Source organism: Melanotaenia boesemani, chromosome 12 (genome assembly GCF_017639745.1).
Source record: "Melanotaenia boesemani isolate fMelBoe1 chromosome 12, fMelBoe1.pri, whole genome shotgun sequence".
In the NCBI taxonomy this organism is placed as follows: Eukaryota; Metazoa; Chordata; class Actinopteri; order Atheriniformes; family Melanotaeniidae; genus Melanotaenia; species Melanotaenia boesemani.
The window spans coordinates 27,983,587-28,004,025 of NC_055693.1; the positions used below are offsets into that span (position 1 = coordinate 27,983,587).

Below are 20,439 nucleotides of genomic sequence, written 5' to 3' on the forward strand. Positions count from 1 at the left end.
TAGATATTAAAACTTTGCTTGATGAGAAATTATTTAATGCAAGTCTTGTAATTGTCTTCTTACACCTGTGATCTTAAATGTAAACTCTAATGAAAGCCAAGGAGCAGGATTCCACTTTTTGGTTCCTGTTGGTTGTGGTCTCTCTCGGGGCCTGGTAGTCTGTCACCTTCATTATCCCCCCAGTCTCTCAAATCAACAGGGGACAGAAGAAACAAGGTTTAACACTTGAAGTTAAAGCACCCACACACCACTTTGATCCCCTATATTAGGAGAAAAAAGCTTTCTTTCACACCTTCCCAATGATTTCTTACATGCATTTTTTAATCCTATAGGAAATATCATAATTTGTCTACCTAAACAGATCAGAAACTTAGGTACTAATGTAAGTTTAGGCCAAATGAAAAATTAATATGAAAGCAAGTTGATTTAATGAATGAATGAATGAAAAATACTTTATTAATCCCTTTGCAGGGAAATTCATGTTTTCAGTACAACCCATCCAAGACAGAACAGGCATACTGACGGAGCAGCCATTTCTACAGCGCTCCTTTACGTGCTTGTGATGTTTTTTTTTTTTTTTTAAACGTTCTGCAGTAAGAAACAATGCTTCTCTTAAAAATGACAGTTCTCATTAACTTGGAATGATGACAGCAGGGGAGGAATGGGAAGATCGGGCAATTGAGAATAGTAGAGCAAAGCACAGGTCATAGAATAAGCTGAAGCTAAATGAGAAAATAGAGGTCAAAACAAAAAGAGCAGACAGAGCTTTGTGGCTGTGAGGGCGGCTGGGAGGCTGCACAGACTGGAGCTTGATGTCTGTAGAGCGGCTGGGAGGCAGCGACGGTAGGAGCTGGATCTGTGGAGGGCGGCCCGGAGGCAGCGATGGTAGGAGTTGGATCTCTGGAGGGTGGCCTAGACCTCTGGTGATTCTCAGGATGCTTTGAGAGCTGCACTCCTCTCAGGCATACAAACTGGAACCCAGAGAAGCGAGTCCAGTAGGATAAGCCCAAAGACAGGCACTGGTGTTACAAGCAGAGGAGGAGCGTCTTTTCTGGGACCCCCTCAGGAATGGGAGCCAGAGGCAGTAGAGGAGCAACCACCTTGACCGCCAACCCGGGACCTCCTCAGAGACAGGAACCACAGGAGGTGGAGGAGCATCCCACCAGGGACCCCCTTGGAGACAAGAACTTGCCTCACACCCTGAAGAAGGTAGGGACTATTTGCTCAGTCAGATTTATCTAGTATTCTATTGGCTGGAGGATGTTTGACAGACAGCTCATTCAGCAGCCATACAGAGGAAAAATATCCACGAGCAGAAGTTCTGAGAGAAGAGAATGTGACAGGGTGTAAGGGAAAGAGACCAAGCTTGAGCACAGAAGATTTGAACCTGCAATGCTAAACCTGAGAAAAGGAACAGAGTTTTGAAAGGAAGAACGATATATTTGGGAGCAAGAAAAGTTAACCAGTTCAACCAATCTGAAGCCAATGAAAGACGGAGATGGGTGGTGTGATCATATTTACAGCAAACTTGCAAGCTACTGCATTTTGATATGTTTGTAAAAAGTGGTCTGAAAAAATGTGGATGTTTTATTTTGGGTCTGTAGAAATCTTCCAACAGCCAAATGTAAAATATGATAAAATAACAGTTTTATTTGTTTTTGATTTGTGGTCATTTTATTTTTTTGTCACACAAAGAGAAAAGTCTAACAGTTTTCTAAGTTTTATTTTTATACATCTAAGCATAAAAAAAAAAAGATTTGATTTCTATTGGTGGATTTAAAACTTAAATAAGCATGTTTTTCTTCTACTTTCTTTTCTTTATTCTTTTCTTTTGTTTAGTTGTTATTTAAATAATCTTAAAAAAAGAAAAGAAATCCTATGACCAAAATATACCTAGAGCACATATGTTATATATGTACATAATTGTACTACATAATTCTTATGCTGTACACGTGCAGTGTGTTGTAACTGCAACACACCATGTGACTCATGTTTTACACAAGAGTTCTTTGATCTTAATGATGCATATTCCTGGTTAGATAAAGGATATAATAATAATGACAGTAATAATGCTTCTAAAATAGAGGCTATCATATTATATAGTTACAACTGTTGGCCGTGCTTGCAGAGGTTGATATGGTGCAATTAAAAACATGACAAGCGCTGGGATTCCTCCAGGACCGACTTCACTGAACAGCCAACCCCCATCATGGTTAAGCACATGCACACATGATGCATGCATGAATTACACTGATTCAACTCAAGTGCATTAGTTTAATTAGTTCTTTTCCTTCCACAGTTCATATAACCTATTTAAGATTAGTTTTACTAAAAACTAAAATAAAATAAAGTTATATCCCCTGAAAGTTTTTATTTAAAGTGCTGTATCATTTACACTGTAAATGTTACACTGCAAACTTTACAGTGTATTTACAGGGGGCTTTTTGAGTGTGAGAGTTTTGAGAACTATATTTGAGCATGAAAACAAGAAATCTTGCTTTCAAATCAAACAGTTACGCTCTTGATTAAATAAAGAGAAATACCCCCAAATAACTAAATCCAACTGGTGATGTGCAAAGCTGAAGGAGCTCTTTGGAACTGCACGAATTTGTGTATCTGTTTCAACTATGATAGCTTTATTTCTATGGAGTTGTTTTTGTGTTTTTATTAAATGCAAAAAAAAAAAGTGATCTGAGTGGAAAAATTATCTGAAAAGATAAAGTATCTTGTTACAGCACATTTAAAAAATAATTTGACATTTAAAAAAATAATTTCCTAGAAAAAAAACTCTCTCAAAAGCCTTTCTTTACTTTCAAATATATATATTTTTTGCTATCAGAGTGAAAACTTTTACTCTCCCAATTTTTTTTCTTTCTCAAAGCTTTTTTCTTCTCTCTCTCAAAACCGAAGTCTTTGCTATCGTTTCAACATAGTGAATATGCATTGATCTGTTGTTTTTGGCGGCGGAGTACGGAAGCGTGGTACGGCAGCGTGGTGCTGTCACCCAAATAAAAAAAATCAGACCTTATCACGTTATAACGTGATACGTTTCACGTTTTTACAATAAACATGTCACGTTATAACGTGATAAGGTCCGATTTTTTTTTTTTTTTTTTTTTTTTTTTTTTTTGCATGTCTGCACCTCCCAGTGAATCAATGGTGGATCACAGCGCAGGGAAAGTTAGTCATGAATATTAATGAGAAAGGCGTAATCAGTGTGGAGAAATGATCTCCGCCCAGCTGTCAATTCGGTTGAGAATGACCAATAGTAACATGGACCCGCCCATGACACAATTTTCACATCGATAGCAAAATGTTGAAATGATAGCAAAGACTTCGGTTTTGAGAGAGAGAAGAAAAAAGCTTTGAGAGAGAAAAAAAATTGGGAGAGTAAAAGTTTTCACTCTGATAGCAAAAAATATATATATTTGAGAGTAAAGAAAGGCTTTTAAGAGAGTTTTTTTTCTAGGAAATTAGTTTTTTAAATGTCAAATTATTTTTTAAATGTGCTATAACAAGATACTTTATCTCAAAACTTTTTTTAGTCTCAAATATTATTATCTTTTGCTATCACTGTGAAAAATATTTATATCAAATTTATTTTTTTCCTTTCAGATAATTTTTCCACTCAGATCACTTTTTTTTTTGCATTTAATAAAAACACAAAAATAACTCCATATATTTCCACCAAGAATAAAAAATAATGATAATATGAAGAATAAGAATATTAATTTCAAGAAATAAGAAAAAATTTGCCTAAATAAGGCTAATTTAGCATCTGTCTTGCATATTGTTACCTATCCACTCCTGCCACTCATCGCCTCTGCTCTGTCTCAGTGACGTCCTCCACAGCACATATTGCCTCTTCAATGAGCCACAGTGAATGTTAAAAATTTTTTTTAAGAAAACCCTGCGTCCTGATACACAGCTGTCACATGATGCTCCGAGCCGGAACAAGGTTGTGAGGTGCAATTTCTCAGCCCTGGGACACTACAAGAGAATGAGGCCCCAGGAATGTGAATCAAGAATATCAGTGTGCCACCAAAATTATTCAGAAGCACAGAATTTTAAGATTATAAAAAGTATATGTTGCTTTAAACTTGAACTGATTAATGTTTATGTTTTTACAAATTGTGCAGGCAAGCACAATTTCTGTTATGCAGACCTACCTGAGTGCTGCAACATGCTCTCAGCACACTACTGCTTTGTGATCATAAAAACCCTTTTGAAAAAAGATAACATATTACAAAGACAAAAATAGTTTCGGCACAAGTCGGACTTATCATTAGCCTCATAACATAATTGCTTTTGGCTAAATTGTGATATTTGTTTAACTGTACTCTCCTAATATTGCTGTTTGATTGTGCATCTGTCATGAAACGTGAACACAGGAGACGATGTGGTAGGACCCAAACGCAGAACTCAGAGACACAGGTGGATGGTGGAATGTCTTAAAGATAATTTAATTAACAAACGTCCATACTAAGATAACACAGGATAACACAACTAAGACCAACACTAAGGACCTGACCAAACTACCAACAAACACACATCAACAATGAACTGGCAAAGGACAAATGAACGCAGTGTTTGTATTGTCTGTCCATCGTGTGTTTGTCGTTCTTTTTTAATGAAATTTAACGGAAGTTAATCCGCAAGCAAAACAATTGATCAAAGGAATTATTCAAGACTCGACCAGTATCGCAAAAGAAACCCCCGACGCTGACACCGGAAGAGTTCGAGGAGATAAAAAATCTCTCGACTCCCTATGTGGAGAGGTGACTGCCGTCACAACGCAGCAGGAGCAGCCTCTGAGGAGGAAAGCGGGGAACCCAGTGACGAGGAGATGTGGTCAGTGGAACAACAGGTGGCATCCTTCCTCCAAAGTAAGGTGATTGAGATTAATCTGGAGCACATAGAGGCCTATCACCCATTGCCCAGAAGAAACGAGAGACCGACAGCTGTCATTATGAGATTTATCAATCGAAAAAAACAAAGTGGCACTTTTAAGACAAGGACGCAAACTGAAATACAAACGTTTTCATAAATGAACATTTGACAAAGAGAAATGCTGAAATCGCAAGGAAGGCAAGACACCTAAAAAAGCTAGGTAAGTTTCAACATACATGGATAACCAACTGCAAGATCTTCATTAAATTGAATGGAATGCCTGAGTAAGCAAAGGTATTGGTGGTGAGGAAAATGGAGGATCTGGACAGATTGTAAATGACAACGTCACCAAGGGAAGTAAGGTAAATATATACCTCACAACCATATCCAAACCATACCAAAATTATAGATGACACAAAGAAAGGACATGGACATATTAAAGTCAATCTCGCAACATAAGCAAATAGAACTGGAAACTTCTGTTTATCATGAGCGTGACACAACAGACATGGATACGGAGATAGATCCGGACAAAACTTTTCTGTCTTCCATCGTTAAAAACTGTAATTATTTTACTCAAGAACAGTTTATTAACATTGTCCAACCAAATGGCAATTTGTCAATAATCCATTCCAATAGTAGAAATATGTATGCAAATTTTGACTCAATCAAAGAATATTTGCAATATTTTGAATGTCGATTTAGGGTTATTGCCATCACACAAACTTGGTTTAGTGTCGATAGAGGTATTCACTTTGATTTAAATGATTATGAGTTACGATTTTTGAATAGACCAAACAAAGTGGGGGGCGGGGTCGCTGTATACATTCACAAGTCCATAAAATGTAATATTGTATTGTAATATACTGAATTGGCTGCGAAAATCTCAGATCATGATATTGATAAAAGTAAGGAAGCTATCACAAATAATCCAGTGTCATTTTTCCTCTCAGCAACAGATGAGATGGAAGTGGTAAATACTGTGCAAGTGTAAGAGCAAATTATCTACTTACTGCCATGATATTAGCATAACACTGGTTAAAACAGTTATCCTAATCATTGTTAAACCCCTAACACATATCTTTAATCAATCATTTCAGTCTGGTTGTTTTCCAAAAAAATGAAAATTGCAAAAGTAATACCTTTATCTAAAAATGATGACAAACATAGATTCACAAATTACAGATCAATATCTATATTGCCTCAATTTGCAAAAAGTCTGGAGAAGCTTTTCAATTCTCGACTTGAAAGGTTTCTCGAGAAACGTTAATTGTTACATGAAGGCCAATATGGTTTCAGACCTCAGAGAACTACCTCAATGGCTATGATTGAAGCAATTGAAGAAATCACTACTGCCTTAGATAATAGAATGTATGCAGTGGGTATTTTTGTTGATCTTAAAAAAGCTTTTGATACCATTAATCATTCAATCTTACTCAATAAACTGGAAAACTAGAAAACTTTGGGGGATAGCCAGAGACTGGCTGGAATGTTACCTAAGAGGAAGAATACAATACGTAAAAATGGGGCAGTTAACATCTAATAAGCTTGGCATTGTTTGTGGTGTCCCCCAGGGCTCTGTATTAGGACCTATACTGTTTAATATATATAAATAATATTTTCAGTGTATCCAAAGTACTTGAACTTGATACTAACATCTTTCTTAGTGGTAGCAATTATAATGAGCTTATAGAAACTGTGAATATTGAATTGAAAAAAAAAAAAAAATGGATGGATATGAATAAATTATCTACAAATATAGATAAAACCAAAGAAACAATGTTTAATAGTCAAAATAAGAATTACCTATCACCATTGATGGTATTCATATTGAATATGTAAATGAGAGTAAATGTTAAGGAATTATAATTGATAACAAATTATTATGGAAGCCCCACATTAGATAAATTCTTAAAACCTCTCAATTTTAAATAAAGTTAAGCCATACCTTGATAAGAACTCACTCTGTATCTTATATTGCACTTTGATCCTCCCATATCTCACACATTGTGTTGAAGTGTGGGGGACACTTATCGGGTAACATTAAATCCACTGGTTGTTTTGCAGAAACGTGCAGTGAGGATTATGCATAAGGTCGGATTTTTGGACCATACTCATAGTTTGTTTTTGCAGTCTAAATTGTTAAAGTTTTTGGATCTTGTAAATTATAACACATCTATAATTTTATTCAAAGCATTCAATAAAATGTTGCCAATAAACCTAAAACAGCTTTTTTTAGTTCGAATAAGTGATTATAACATGAGAGTATTTGGAGACTTTATCTTACCTAAATTCCGAACTACTCGGAAAAGTTTTTGTGTGTCTGTACGTGGGGTGAAACTCTGGAACAGTCTGAGCTCACAACAGAAACAATGTCGAAATGTCCACAGATTCAAAATGTTATATAAGCATCTGATCTGGTCTCAATATAATGAAAGGTTACCTTAATGTGTATAACACTACTGTCCTTCCTGGGTTATCGTGTGCCTATCACGTGAATATATCTGTTTTCCTTTTTTACTACTGTTGGTTAAATGGCTATGCAGTAACTGCTGTCTACTGTACCTATTGTTAGAACTTATCACTTGTCTGTGAGTAGAACAAAAGTTGTAGCTGCAATTTGGACTGCAAAGTGGGGTGGGAGTACATAGGTTTATCTTCTTCCCACTCCCTTTCAGGCAATACATTTTTTTTTTTTTTTTGGAAGCAGGAAGTAAAGCAAACAGAATACACAAGGGGAAAAAATGCTATAAAATAAAACAGAAAGCCAGAAAGAAAACAGGTAATTGTTGTGATTGATGCTATCACAAGGGGTCGCTGCCTCCAGATACGGTTACTGAGAATGTATAGAAGAAGAGTGCCGCAGTTGTTCAGTAGGTGATTGTATGTGGAAGTGAGTGCATTGTGTAATGGCGGTTCGCCTTTTGTATTAAAAGACCAGTATACCTACAGCCGGCCTCACCTATCCATTCCAACAGAAACACAACAGTAACGAAAACAGGATTGAAATAAACCCCAACTGAAGTCTTAAACTCAAGTATCAGATTAATGTCTCAAGTTTTATCTTCTCAACATACCTTAGACCTGCAGGCTGAGTTTGTGCACCTCCATCCTAATCAAGGCGTCAACATCCTGTAGATGAAGATACAACACATCAAGTAAACACATTTTATGTCAAGTAGCAATGGTTTAAATAATATTTACCAACCACCTTAAAATCACTAATCTTCTATCAGAGCACACATACTAGATGACAACACAAACAGCATGCTTGCACATGCATGTTACCAATGCCAAGCTTGATTCCCACCCAGCTAACCACAAACAGTATCATCAATGAGAAAAAGTCACGTGTGCTCTGAACCATGCCTGTTCAGTCCCTTTTCCTCTTCATTCGATATCAAAATAATGGCACGATGGTTGAGCCAAATTAGCAGTTATACTGGATCTCAGGGCTTCAAAATTCGGTCATTAATTTGAATCAGGTGTGTCTGAGCAGGGAAACATTAAAAACCTGCAGGACTGCCCTCGCAGGGCCCAGATGTATCTCGTAACATGATGGTAATGAGTTTATCCATAATCAATTCTAATGCTTTATCCTCCCTCCACTGCTCTTCTTCCTCAGTTAATCATTACACCTCCACAGACCCTCGTGAATTTGAATAAGTTGGCAGACAACACTACACTACTGCAGTCTCATCCAGAACAGTGATGCCTCTGCATATCAAATATATGCATGATTTCTTTCTTTCTATTTATATTTTCATGTCATTCAGCTCCTTATTCCACTTCTTACTTTCACTTTTACTTTTCTATATTCTCTTCTTACTTATATTTCTTACGTCTTTAACCATATATATCTGTTTTAAGGAGCATTGCAATACAGCAAATTCCCTCTGACAGTCCATTATAGTAGCAGAAGATCTTTCTAAAGTAAACAGTTCATATAACTTTTTTCTGAACAATGTTAGGGGTTTAATGGAGTCATGTTGACCATCATCTGTTCTACTCATATTAGATTCACACTGACATTAAAGAATGTGAATCAGATTATTGTAATTTTACTGGTGTTTTTCTTGATTCCCTTCACATCCACACATCTATGTGCAGTTTAACGGCATTACACGATATCACATGAACTTTGACATGTGGTGAACAGTTATGAAAACTTTTATCTTGTCAAGCGCTGCCTTAATTACTATACAGCTAATGAACAACTACAGGAGGAAATAAAGAGGATAAAAAATACTCAATAATCTCAGTAAAACTTGCATAACAAGCCAAGGTATCTCTAACCATTGATACAATCAAGATTATTGTGTAAGCATTGTAATTAATAAACATTGGACACATTTCATCAGGCGCAATTTGTCTCTTATACCCTGTAGCTAGACATCTTAAGTGCATAAAACCCATTTGGGTCCTTGAAGAAAGCTTTTTTCTTTGTGGTGAGATGTTCAAAAATCAAAACTTTTTCTTATAAAGATTGTGTTTTTTTCTTTGTTGTTTTCGGTGTCTTTAGATCAGTGAAGGGTCAAAGTCAAGCTGCTCTTAAATTAAACTCTAAACTCTGACCATTTAAACTTATTATGCCCATCAGAATATATTTATTAGAAATATGCATAAAAATCTATTTATGAAATATACTGTATCAAACATTACTAAAAAACATAGTTTCAAAAGCAGCAAACGTAAGTTTTTAACCCTTTGAGGTTTTTTGTAGCAAATTTGCAATGAATTAAAAACAATATAGATATTTTCAGTTAATCTCATTATTTTATTTATGTACTTGTTTTTAATCTATTTAATTTATTTATTTTATATTATAAATTTATCTTTTTTTTAATTAATTTGTGGCTGTTAATCTGTTCAATCCTAAATTTTTCCCTGCAAAATACAAGCATTCAATTTCTTAGATTTCTCTAATACATATTATGTGTTCATTTCTTTTTATTTCACATTGGTTATGTAGGTGAAATTGTAGGTTTTATACCAGCAAATTGCAAAACGTATAGCCTAAGTTAAACAAATTCTCCAAAAAGTGCAAAAATATTTCAGTTATATCTATCAAGTTAAGTATTTTACTAACTCCTCCTTTACATGTTTGAAGCAAGCATCTCCTTCCAGAGATGTGGACAGGAAGTCAAGAAGTGGTCATACGATTATTATTATTATTATTATTATTGATAACATTTAGAAGAGAGAAACTATTTTTATTTCAAACCTTGCATTAGATGACTAAGGTCAAAACAACACTTTTAGAGTTTAAATGATGGTGGGATGAATGGTTTTGCTTAATATTTTATTGTATTTTATTTTATACCAGTCTTTTTGGTATTTTTTTCCTCTGAGTTTTTTTAATGTATTTATTTTCTTTTTATATTTTATATAATTAAAGCACAAGGTCAAGATATATAACTTGTATAACTTATGAGTCCATAGTCTATCTGACTGTGTCACATGACCACAATAAAACACTTGAACTTGTAAAATATTTTGTTATGACTGATTGTGATATTGATCAAAATTGCATAACAAACTCATGAGAGCCAAACATTGAGCTTTAAATAGCTCTGCAGTCAGTGGGAAGTGTCAGTTCATCCTTTAACAAGCCACAATGAAGACACAGTTGTGGGTTGTGTGTGTGCACATCTTATGTCTTTACAGTGGGTTGAAAAGTGGAGTGAATGGACAGAAGGACTTCATGCTTCTTGCAGGGCCTCTGACAGTAGAGGATGTCAGCAGTGAAAGAGATGATGTGTTTGACTGCAGTCGTCTCATACCTCCTGGTTCTAAGCAGTACTTTGAGTACCTCCAGAGCAGAGGGGTTACCCACTTCAAAGTGCCACTCTCATGGACTCAGCTCCTTCCAACTGGACTCCCCAGCCAGCCTCAGCAGGTTGTGGTAAAGTGTTACCAGACCCTCCTACAGCAGCTGCTGGTGGTAGGACTGCAGCCTCTGGTCATCCTTCATGGATCAACTGTTCCAGAGTCTCTGAGATCCAGGTATGGAGGCTGGGAGAGCCAGAGGCTGGCAGAGGTGTTCCAGCTTTATGCTGAGTTTGCGTTCAAGGAGTTTGCAGCACTGGCACACTCATGGGTAACACTAAGTGATTTGGATGAAGTTTGGCATGATGGGCAGGCTGCAGATGCTTCCAGTCTTCTCAAAAATATCCTGCAGCTCAACAAGAATATTCACCAGCTTTACCATCAACACTTTCCTGGCAGAGGAAATAAAACACATTCTGTGTCCAAAAAGCAAAAACAAGAGCATTTCAAATAAATTAGAGCTTGCACTGTAACGGACTAATGTTATTAAATGGATAAATGTGCCTCTGGTGGAATTACCATCTTTTTTCTGTCCACAGTTAAAACAGTGTCCTAAATTTAAAGCCTTCAAATAAGAATATGTAACTAAATTAAACTAACACAACAATCTAAAAACAAATTATAGCATCATTTGCAAACAGTGTTGAAGGTGATAAGTGTAAATCACACATTTGTTATGGGCCAGTAAATTTTTGCAAGAAACGTATGGACCCATAGGACTTGCTTTTTACTGTGTTTCTAGAGGTAAATAGATATACTGTAGTTTCAACAACCAGTGCAGCTGAACTGTTTAGTTTAGTTTATTGGACAAGGACTATGTACATCAGCATTAATCAGAGAGGAAAATATGTTTTGAATCAGACTGTAGCTTTCTAATTTCCATCTGAAGTCCCTGAGAATCAGGCATGCATTACACATAGTACAGAAAATATGAAGCATATATACAGATAACAATAGTAACACAAAGACATTATATTGTCAAAATACAGTCAAAAAATAGAGGAAATATAATAAGAATGCAATATGGTAATAGTAAACAATACAACAACATAACTACTAATTACTTCATTGCAGCGCTGCTTTCCTCATTGTCATGTAAAGCTCAGCATTACTGACTGTGACATTTAGCAAATATTCTATTTCTTTATCCAGGTAAAAATGTAACAGGACAAATGATTTAATAAATGCTGATATGTCTATTTATTAACAAGTTCTTTCTTTTGATATGGTGTTAAATGAAAATGCTGACTGTGCCGGTACTGTTTTTTTTCTGAATATGGCACACTGACCATTTGATGTTCACTATGTTGTTCTGCTTGTCTGTTAAGATGTTAATTCAAACATTTTTGGGTGGCAGAAGTGTTATATTATTTATCATCCAGAAGAGTAAACATGAATAAATTTGCATATTTAATTTATCCTTTAAAGTTTAACACATTGCTTTTGGAGAGTTTTACTATCCTGGATCCTAAATCCATGTTTATAGAGCAATTACAGGGTTTGATGGTTGTTTTGTTTGCCTGTGACCAGCATGACCATCCAAATGATAAATGAGACATGACCTGTACATTCTTTTGATTCCCTCTGTTGTCAATAGGTTTCTTGTACCCCTGAAGTCAAACTATTTTAATATGTTTTCTCGAATGACAGTGGCATAGATTTTGTAATTTTGCCAGCTTGAAATGAACATTGTTGCTGTTTTCCCCCACATTTAAAATCAAGCGTCACTCAACCATTTTACAGTTTTATCCGTCACCTTGTATAACTGTGAGAAGAAACTCTCAAATTTTATATTTTATAATAAAATTAAGACATATGTCTCGCAGATTGTAGATAATGCTTATGTCTTAAATGAAACAGCAATAGTACTTGCAACATATCAAGTAATCGCATAACTTTTTGCACTAGAAAGATATAGTTTGTAGATGTCTTCATTTTCCTTTGTTAGTCATAAAACTGTTTGTTATTCTGTCATTAACATGTAGCCCTTAAAGGCAGTGGCATCACTGTCATGGGATGTGACATAAAGGATATGGTAGGCAAGCTGGACATCCATGATGCTCCTGTCAGGTAAGAGGTGATGTCACTAATCGATATTGTATAACCAATCTCCGTTTCATACCCATTTATGTTTTGTTTTTTGTTTGTTTCTTGTTCTGCTCTTTTTCAAAAGTCATGACATTCCAGATTTCAATGAGGTGACAGAGCTCAGGAGTAGTTATGAGAAGGTCTGGCTCAAATTTGGGGCCCAAACCACAGAAGAACGAGATGCCTTTCTGACTAAATCATTCCCTTCTGGCTTCCAATGGGCCACCTCTACAGAGTCTTTTAAGGTTGAGGGCGGTTGGTTAGAAGGTGGGAAAGGAGAAACCATTTGGGACCGCTTTGGACATGATGGGCTAGCATTTTCTAATCAGACAGCTGACCTAGCTTGTGATAGTTACAACAAGGTGGTTTATGATCTTTACCTCCTGCGAGGTCTTCAAGTCAAAACCTACCAGTTTTCCATCTCTTGGGCTCGTATTTTCCCCTCTGGCCACAAAAGCAGCCAATCAGAGAAAGGGGCTCTCTACTATGACAACCTGATCAATGCTCTCAAAGAGTACGGCATTGAACCCGTTGCCACTCTCTACCACTGGGATCTGCCTCAGGCGCTTCAAGACTCAGGCGGATGGAACAACACTTCCATTGTTGAAGCTTTCAAGGACTATGCAGACTTCTGCTTCTCCAGGTTTGGAGACAGGGTCAAAACCTGGAACACATTCAGCAGCCCCTGGGTGGTGAGCCATGCTGGGTATGGCACTGGTGAGCATCCACCTGGAGTAAAGGACTATGTGGTTTCTTCATATCAGGTAAAAGTCATGTCATCATGGACAAGTAATGAAACTGCGTTTATTTTTTCTTCTGGAGCATTTAGTCAGTCATTTCTTCTTACATTTTCAGGTCACTCATAATGTGCTCAAATCCCATGCCGAAGCTTGGCATATCTATAATGACAAGTACCGACAGACACAGGGAGGCAAAGTGGGCATTGCACTGAACTCTGATTGGGCTGAGCCCCTGAACCCCACCAAACCTGAAGATGTAGCAGCTGCAGATCGATACCTGCAGTTCATGCTGGGCTGGTTTGCACATCCCATATTTGTAGATGGAGATTATCCCGCAGCACTCAAAACTCAGATTGAAAAGAAAAGAAATGAATGTCCACACTCTGTGCCAGCTATACTACCAGCTTTTACTCCAGAAGAGAGCAAGAGGATACTTGGAACTGCTGACTTTTTTGGCTTGAACCATTACACCTCCCGTTTGGTTAATAGCAGTGAAGGTGGATGCAACTCTGGTCCTGAGGGAGTAGGAGACTTCCAGCCACATGTGGACCCCACATGGCCTTCCACAGCCTCTGAGTGGATCTATTCTGTACCATCGGGACTTCGCAGGCTCCTTAACTACATTTCAACAGAATACTTGAAAGTTAAAAAAGTGCCTATCTACATAACTGGGAATGGGATGCCAACAGAGGACAGTGGAGACAGCTTCAACGACACCAGCAGAGTGGAGTACATGAGGAGTTACATCGATGAAACCCTGAAAGGTACTGTGTAATTTCTCTAATCAAAGGCGACAGAGTGGAAACAATTCCAAGTTTAATGTGGTTTGTTGTGTCTGCATTTCATAGCAATATCCTTGGATGGAGTGGATGTGCAGCGATTCACAGTGCAGTCCCTCATGGACGGATTTGAAGGAAAACAGGGCTACAGCCAAAGATTTGGGCTTCACTACGTTAACTTTGAAGATGCAGGCAGGCCAAGAACCCCAAAGCAATCTGCATATTTCTTCTCTCAAGTTATCAAGCAAAATGGCTTTGGATCACGCAAGCTTGATGGTTTTAAGAAGCCACAAGTACCATTTTCTCGTCGTTTTATCACTCTATCATCCTCAGAGGTTCCATCTAAATCAAACGTCATCTGGGAGAAATTCTCCAAGCAGCCAAAATTCCAGAGACAAATGTATCACTATGGTACTTTCCCACAAGACTTCAGCTGGGGAGTTTCATCTTCAGCTTACCAAATTGAAGGAGGCTGGAATGCTGATGGGAAGGGACCAAGTGTCTGGGATGAATTCACTCAGAAACCTGGCAATATCCCTGAGAATGCTAATGGGAATATAGCCTGTGACAGTTATAATAGACTTGAGGAAGACCTCTACATGCTTCGAGCTCTGAGAGTAAAGTCATACAGAATCTCTTTGTCCTGGTCCAGGATCTTCCCTGATGGTAGGCGTGCCTCCCTTAACCAGAAAGGTGTTGACTATTACAATAAACTAATTGATGGCCTCTTGGCACATGATATCACCCCCATGGTGACCCTTTATCACTGGGACCTTCCTCAAGCTTTGCAAACCATTGGTGGCTGGGAAAATGTAGAGATGATTGACATTTTCAATGACTTTTGTGACTTCTGTTTTGCCACCTTTGGCAACAGAGTGAAATTCTGGATGACCTTCAACCAGCCTCAAACAATTGCATGGTTAGGATATGGACTTGGACAGATCCCACCAAATGTTAAGAACCCAGGAACTGCACCATACAATGTTGCACACAACCTAATTAAAGCTCACGCCCAGGCCTACCATACCTATGATGACAAGTATCGCAAATCCCAAGGTGGTCTAGTATCCATTGCTCTCAATTCTGATTGGGTTGAGCCTAAAGATGTTGATGTTCCCCGTGAAGTAGTGGCTGCTGACCGTGCAATGCAGTTCCAACTTGGTTGGTTTGCACACCCAATTTTCAAGAATGGTGACTATCCTGAAGCAATGAAACAGCAAGTTGGGACCAAAAGTGAACTCCAAGGACTTTCAGAGTCAAGACTCCCTTCTTTCACTGAAGAGGAGAAGAAATTTATCAGGGGAACCGCTGACGTGTTCTGCGTAAATCACTATACCACAAAGATAGTTAGCCATATTACAGGCCTGCTTTCTCCTCATTCCTATCAACATGACTGGGACTTTTCAGAAGCAGAGGATCCAGAAGCACCACCTTCCTCCATTGCTTTCCAGAAAGCTGTAGCATGGGGCTTGAGAAGACTCCTCAACTGGATCAAAGAAGAGTATGGGGATCCAGAGATTTTCATCACAGAGAATGGTGTGGCCAATTTTTATGACACTGACAGAAGATTTTATTACAAGACCTACATTGATGAGGCTCTGAAAGGTACACTGATATAAACAAATTTCAGTAAATACATTTTTTAAGTATTTGTGATTGTTCTTAGCTTTAATTATTCATTTATGTGTATTTGTGTTATAACAGCCTATGAACTTGATGGTGTGAAGTTGAAAGGATACACAGCAACATCACTCATGGATTCCTTTGAGTGGTTACATGGCTACAGCCTTGGATTTGGGCTTCACCATGTGGACTTCAACAACCCAAACCGCCCAAGAACACCCAGGTATTCAGCGCATACCTACCATCAAGTCATTAAGGATAATGGCTTCCCCACACCAGATGATGAGAAGATGCTTTATGGAAATTTCCCAATGGACTTCATTTGGAGCAGTGCAACAGCATCATACCAGGTAACTTAAATTAAAACTAATTTATTAACGAAGCGACAGAGAATTACACTTATGCACCATTTATATTTTCTATTTCCAGGTTGAAGGGGGATGGAGAGCAGATGGAAAAGGTCTCAGCATCTGGGATAAATTTACTCACACTCCCCAGAAAGTGTTAAATGACGACACTGGGGACATAGCCTGTGACAGTTACAATAAAATAGAAGAGGATATTGCTATATTGAAGCAACTTAAAGTGACCCATTATCGTTTTTCCATATCCTGGCCGAGGGTGCTTCCTGACGGCACTACCAATCACATTAATGAGGCTGGACTAAATTACTATCAGAGACTGGTAGATGCACTGCTTGCTGCAAACATTCAGCCTCAAGTTCGTATAGTTATTTATAGCATCTTAAATCATATTTGAAATGGTATGTTGGCATATTTTGTAAATTAGTTGGGTCTTTTTTGTTTGTTTTTCTAGATCACTCTATACCACTGGGACCTTCCACAAGCTCTGCAGGATGTGGGGGGCTGGAGAAATGAGACTATTGTGGAAAGATTCAGGGATTATGCTGATGTCATCTTTGGCAGGTTTGGCCATAAAGTTAAACTTTGGATCACTTTAAATGAGCCCTACATAATAGCTGTGCTTGGCCATGTCAATGGAGAACATGCTCCAGGTAAGTAATTGAGATGTTTCTTAGATTTAGATATCAAAATTTTGGAGAGCAATTCAAATTTGCTCAAAAGGAACATGTTCACAGAACAAAATCTATCATTTTTATTGACAAACATTTTGCAGTATAATAATGCCATGCATTCTTTGTGTGTTTCCAGGAGATAGTTCACAGCCAGGTACTCAACCCTACATTGTTGGTCACAACCTTATTAAATCTCATGCTGAGGCCTGGCACCTCTACAACGACAAGTATCGGGCTGAACAGAAAGGAAGGATCTCCATCACAGTCAATTCTGATTGGGCAGAACCCAGAAACCCCCATAAACAGGAGGACGTTGATGCTGCACGACGTGTGGTGCAGGTATGCAAAGTCCATTGGGGTTTAGCATGAAACCTTCTCCTCTATTTATACTAATCACTGTGTGTCCTATTCTGGTTCTAGTGGTACCTTGGCTGGTTTTCCCATCCCATATTTAATGGAGACTACAGTGAGGTAATGAAGACAACCATTCGAGAGCGCAGTCTTGCTGCTGGTTTGCCAAAATCCAGGTATTATACCAACTAAACTTTAAAACTTGAAACACTAGCATGAGTTACATTGGAGATACACTAGAGATGTACACATTTGTCAAACCCCTAGCTGCTTTGCATGTTACATTTTCTTTCAGTTTATTGTATAATTATTGCACTTTAAATTCTGTAGGCTGCCTGAATTTACACCGGAGGAAATCCAAAGAGTTAAGGGGACCCATGATTATTTTGGGCTAAACCATTACTGCTCTGTCCTGGCATTCAATGTGGACCATGGAGACAATCAGCATTTTGAGGCTGACAAGTAAGCAAGCATCATCATTGGATAAAGTGATATTTTCTGAAATCAGTGACAGACGTAAAAGACTCCAGAATATTTTGTACCATCACACTATATTTGCATTTCTTTGAAAATATTTCCCTCTTAGTGGTGTGCAAGCTTTTAAAAAAAACATCTTAATTATTTGACTCTTTCAGGGGTGCCGGGGTCATTTCTGATCGCACCTGGCTGGAAACAGGTTCTCCATGGCTGAAAATCACACCTTTTGGCCTCCGCAGATTACTGAAATTCATTAAGGAAGAGTATGGAAATCCCCCAATCATCATCACTGAAAATGGTGTCTCAGAACAGGGGCCTGTTGATCTAAATGATGTTCACAGGCGTTACTTCTATGAAAAGTACATTAACCAAGTGTTGAAAGGTATCAAAAAATTTCATGAAATATACTATAGTTTAGATAAGGGTTTTTTGAAAAAAAGACATAACCAAGATAAATTATTCATTTTTGAAAAACAGTCAAACACCCAAAAAAGATCAATTAAGTGTATTTTTATTTACTAAAGAAGTTATTTTGTTCTTCCAGCTCACTTGTTAGATGATGTGAACATCATTGGTTACACAGCCTGGTCACTGATGGACAACCTGGAGTGGGCCGCAGGTTATACAGAGACTTTTGGCCTCTTTCATGTCAATCGCTCAGACCCCGAACTTCCTCGAGTGCCAAAGAGTTCAGTGTCTTTCTACTCCTCTGTCATCAACTGCAATGGATTCCCCGATCCTGCATTAGGGCCCAATGACTGCTTGAACCCTGAACCTGAAGGTAAATTGATTAATAGTTGCTTAGATGATTGTTAAAAACTTTTTAACTTTGAAAAGGCTTGAAGGTTAAAAAAAAAAAAAAAAAAAATACAAAAAATGGATGAAATTATGCCTGTTAGTGCCTCCAAAGTTTTTAAACAAGTTTCGCTGCGTGTAATTAAAAAGTAGTTGCCATTTTAAGGGTAATATAATAATTGACTGAATATGTTACCATCCTTTAGTAAAAGGTAAAAGGCAAGGCGTGAAGCAGGCGAGTCAAGTTAAGTGAGACTTTATTCAAAAGCAATCTGAAAGTTCTGCTAAGTCAGGACACAAGAAACAAGAATAATGACAGAAGACCAGGTATGACAGAAGCAAACACAAGTAAACACAACAGAATACAAAAGAGAATAAACACAAAATTAATCAGGAAGCAAGGACAGCACTGAATTAATGCAGGTTTTGAAACAGAAATCAAACAAGAACCAAACTTAAAGGTGCAGTGTGTAACAATATCAAAGGTCAGTCACAGAAGATTTTAATAAATCTTTAAAACCCTGTTTCTATTCGTACCTAATCAGTGCTAAAATAACTAAGGTTTTTCTTAGAATGAGCCATTTATATCCACTTGCCATGAGTCAATGTACATGGCAGCTGCCATTTTTATGCCACCTTTGTTACTACAGCGTCTGTGAATGAACAAACAACTCAGCTGGTGAAGTGAAAACCCACTAAGCTTTAAAACTGCAGTACCAACTTAGTTTGATAGGAGCTACGGCACGATTTGGGATAAGTAACACCTTAAAAGGCACATAAAAGAAGACAGTACATGTGTACACAAGGCTGAGGTAGTTACCTCTGGTGCAATCACTGATGCACTTAAGGCCGCTGAATCCACCCACAGATGAAAACATTCACATCTGTGCTTGGCATTTGAAGTAATTGCTATGCACTAGATGTCAGTAAATCTCACACACTGTAGCTTTTAAAAAACCTAAAACCGACAGACTATGACAGAACAACTCTTTCATGGTGAAAGTGTGATTTTCTAGATTATTTTTGCTATTGTAGGCTTGACAGGCAACTTTTGTAAACGAAACAAATACTGGAAGTTGAAAAGCATTAAGTTTCGCAGTAATTTCGATGGATCGTTTTCCTTTTTCACAAAGCTAGGCTAGTAGTTTCCTTCTGTTTTCAGAGTTTGCATCAAGCTAAGCCAGTGATCTTTAATTCATTCACATTTAACATAGAGCAGCTCTACTCCCCTGCACATGATGATTTTCGTTTTTTTTGTAAAATATCTACTACTCTACTGTTAAACACACAGCATAGGTTTGCTTTCTCATGAATTATCTGGTCAAAATAAATATAACTGCTAATATGCCTCCGTGTTTTTCTGCAGGAACAAGCGAGCCAGTCATAGCCAACCCTGTGAGCTTCCTGGGTATGCAGCTCTCTGCCGATGATGCTCAGATTGGCCTTAACACCACATTTGCTCTGCTGATTGTTGCTGCTTTGGGGACAATATGTTTATGTGTTTCGTTCTTTGCAAGGACAAAACGTTCAAAGAAAAACCAGAACATTGAAATGGAAAACGTAGAGAGGAGGTTCTAACTGCACATTCATTGAGGTTTCTTTAAAACAGATATACATTTATCTGCATACTCCAAAGGTGTACATTATACTTTAAACCCTTTTTGAGTGGTATGTTTCAGATTTCTTAAAAGGTAGTTATTTGTTTTTGTTTGTGTCTTTAGGGAAAAAATAAAATGTAAAACGAGACTTCTTATATAATATTTTAATTGTAATAACTTTGTAATTGAGGCTCTTTTGCTCTTTTGGATATAACTTTTTTTGTTGTCAATAA

At 37.5% G+C, this 20,439-nt stretch overlaps 1 protein-coding gene across 1 annotated transcript; it reads left to right on the plus strand.

The window, feature by feature from the left end:
• Positions 1 to 1,068: 1,068 nt before the first annotated feature.
• On the plus strand, positions 1,069 to 18,629 carry LOC121649860 (lactase-phlorizin hydrolase-like). Its single transcript, XM_042000959.1, has 16 exons — positions 1,069 to 1,209; positions 4,779 to 4,891; positions 10,558 to 10,990; positions 12,317 to 12,323; positions 12,705 to 12,789; positions 12,893 to 13,571; positions 13,663 to 14,311; positions 14,396 to 15,931; positions 16,031 to 16,299; positions 16,379 to 16,669; positions 16,766 to 16,964; positions 17,122 to 17,324; positions 17,406 to 17,512; positions 17,667 to 17,798; positions 17,972 to 18,195; positions 18,358 to 18,629. Exons 1-16 carry the CDS (start codon positions 1,069 to 1,071, stop codon positions 18,627 to 18,629), a joined length of 5,340 nt encoding a protein of 1,779 aa, XP_041856893.1.
• The last annotated feature ends 1,810 nt before the right edge of the window (positions 18,630 to 20,439 follow it).

Coding starts and splice junctions, on each gene's coding strand:
- LOC121649860 (XM_042000959.1), top strand. CDS start 1,069: ATGGGAGCCAGAGGCAGTAGAGGAGCAACCACCTTGACCGCCAACCCG. Junction 1,210..4,778: donor TGCCTCACACCCTGAAGAAG/GTAGGGACTATT, acceptor CTATGTGGAGAG/GTGACTGCCGTCACAACGCA. Junction 18,196..18,357: donor CATTAACCAAGTGTTGAAAG/GTATCAAAAAAT, acceptor TTGTTCTTCCAG/CTCACTTGTTAGATGATGTG.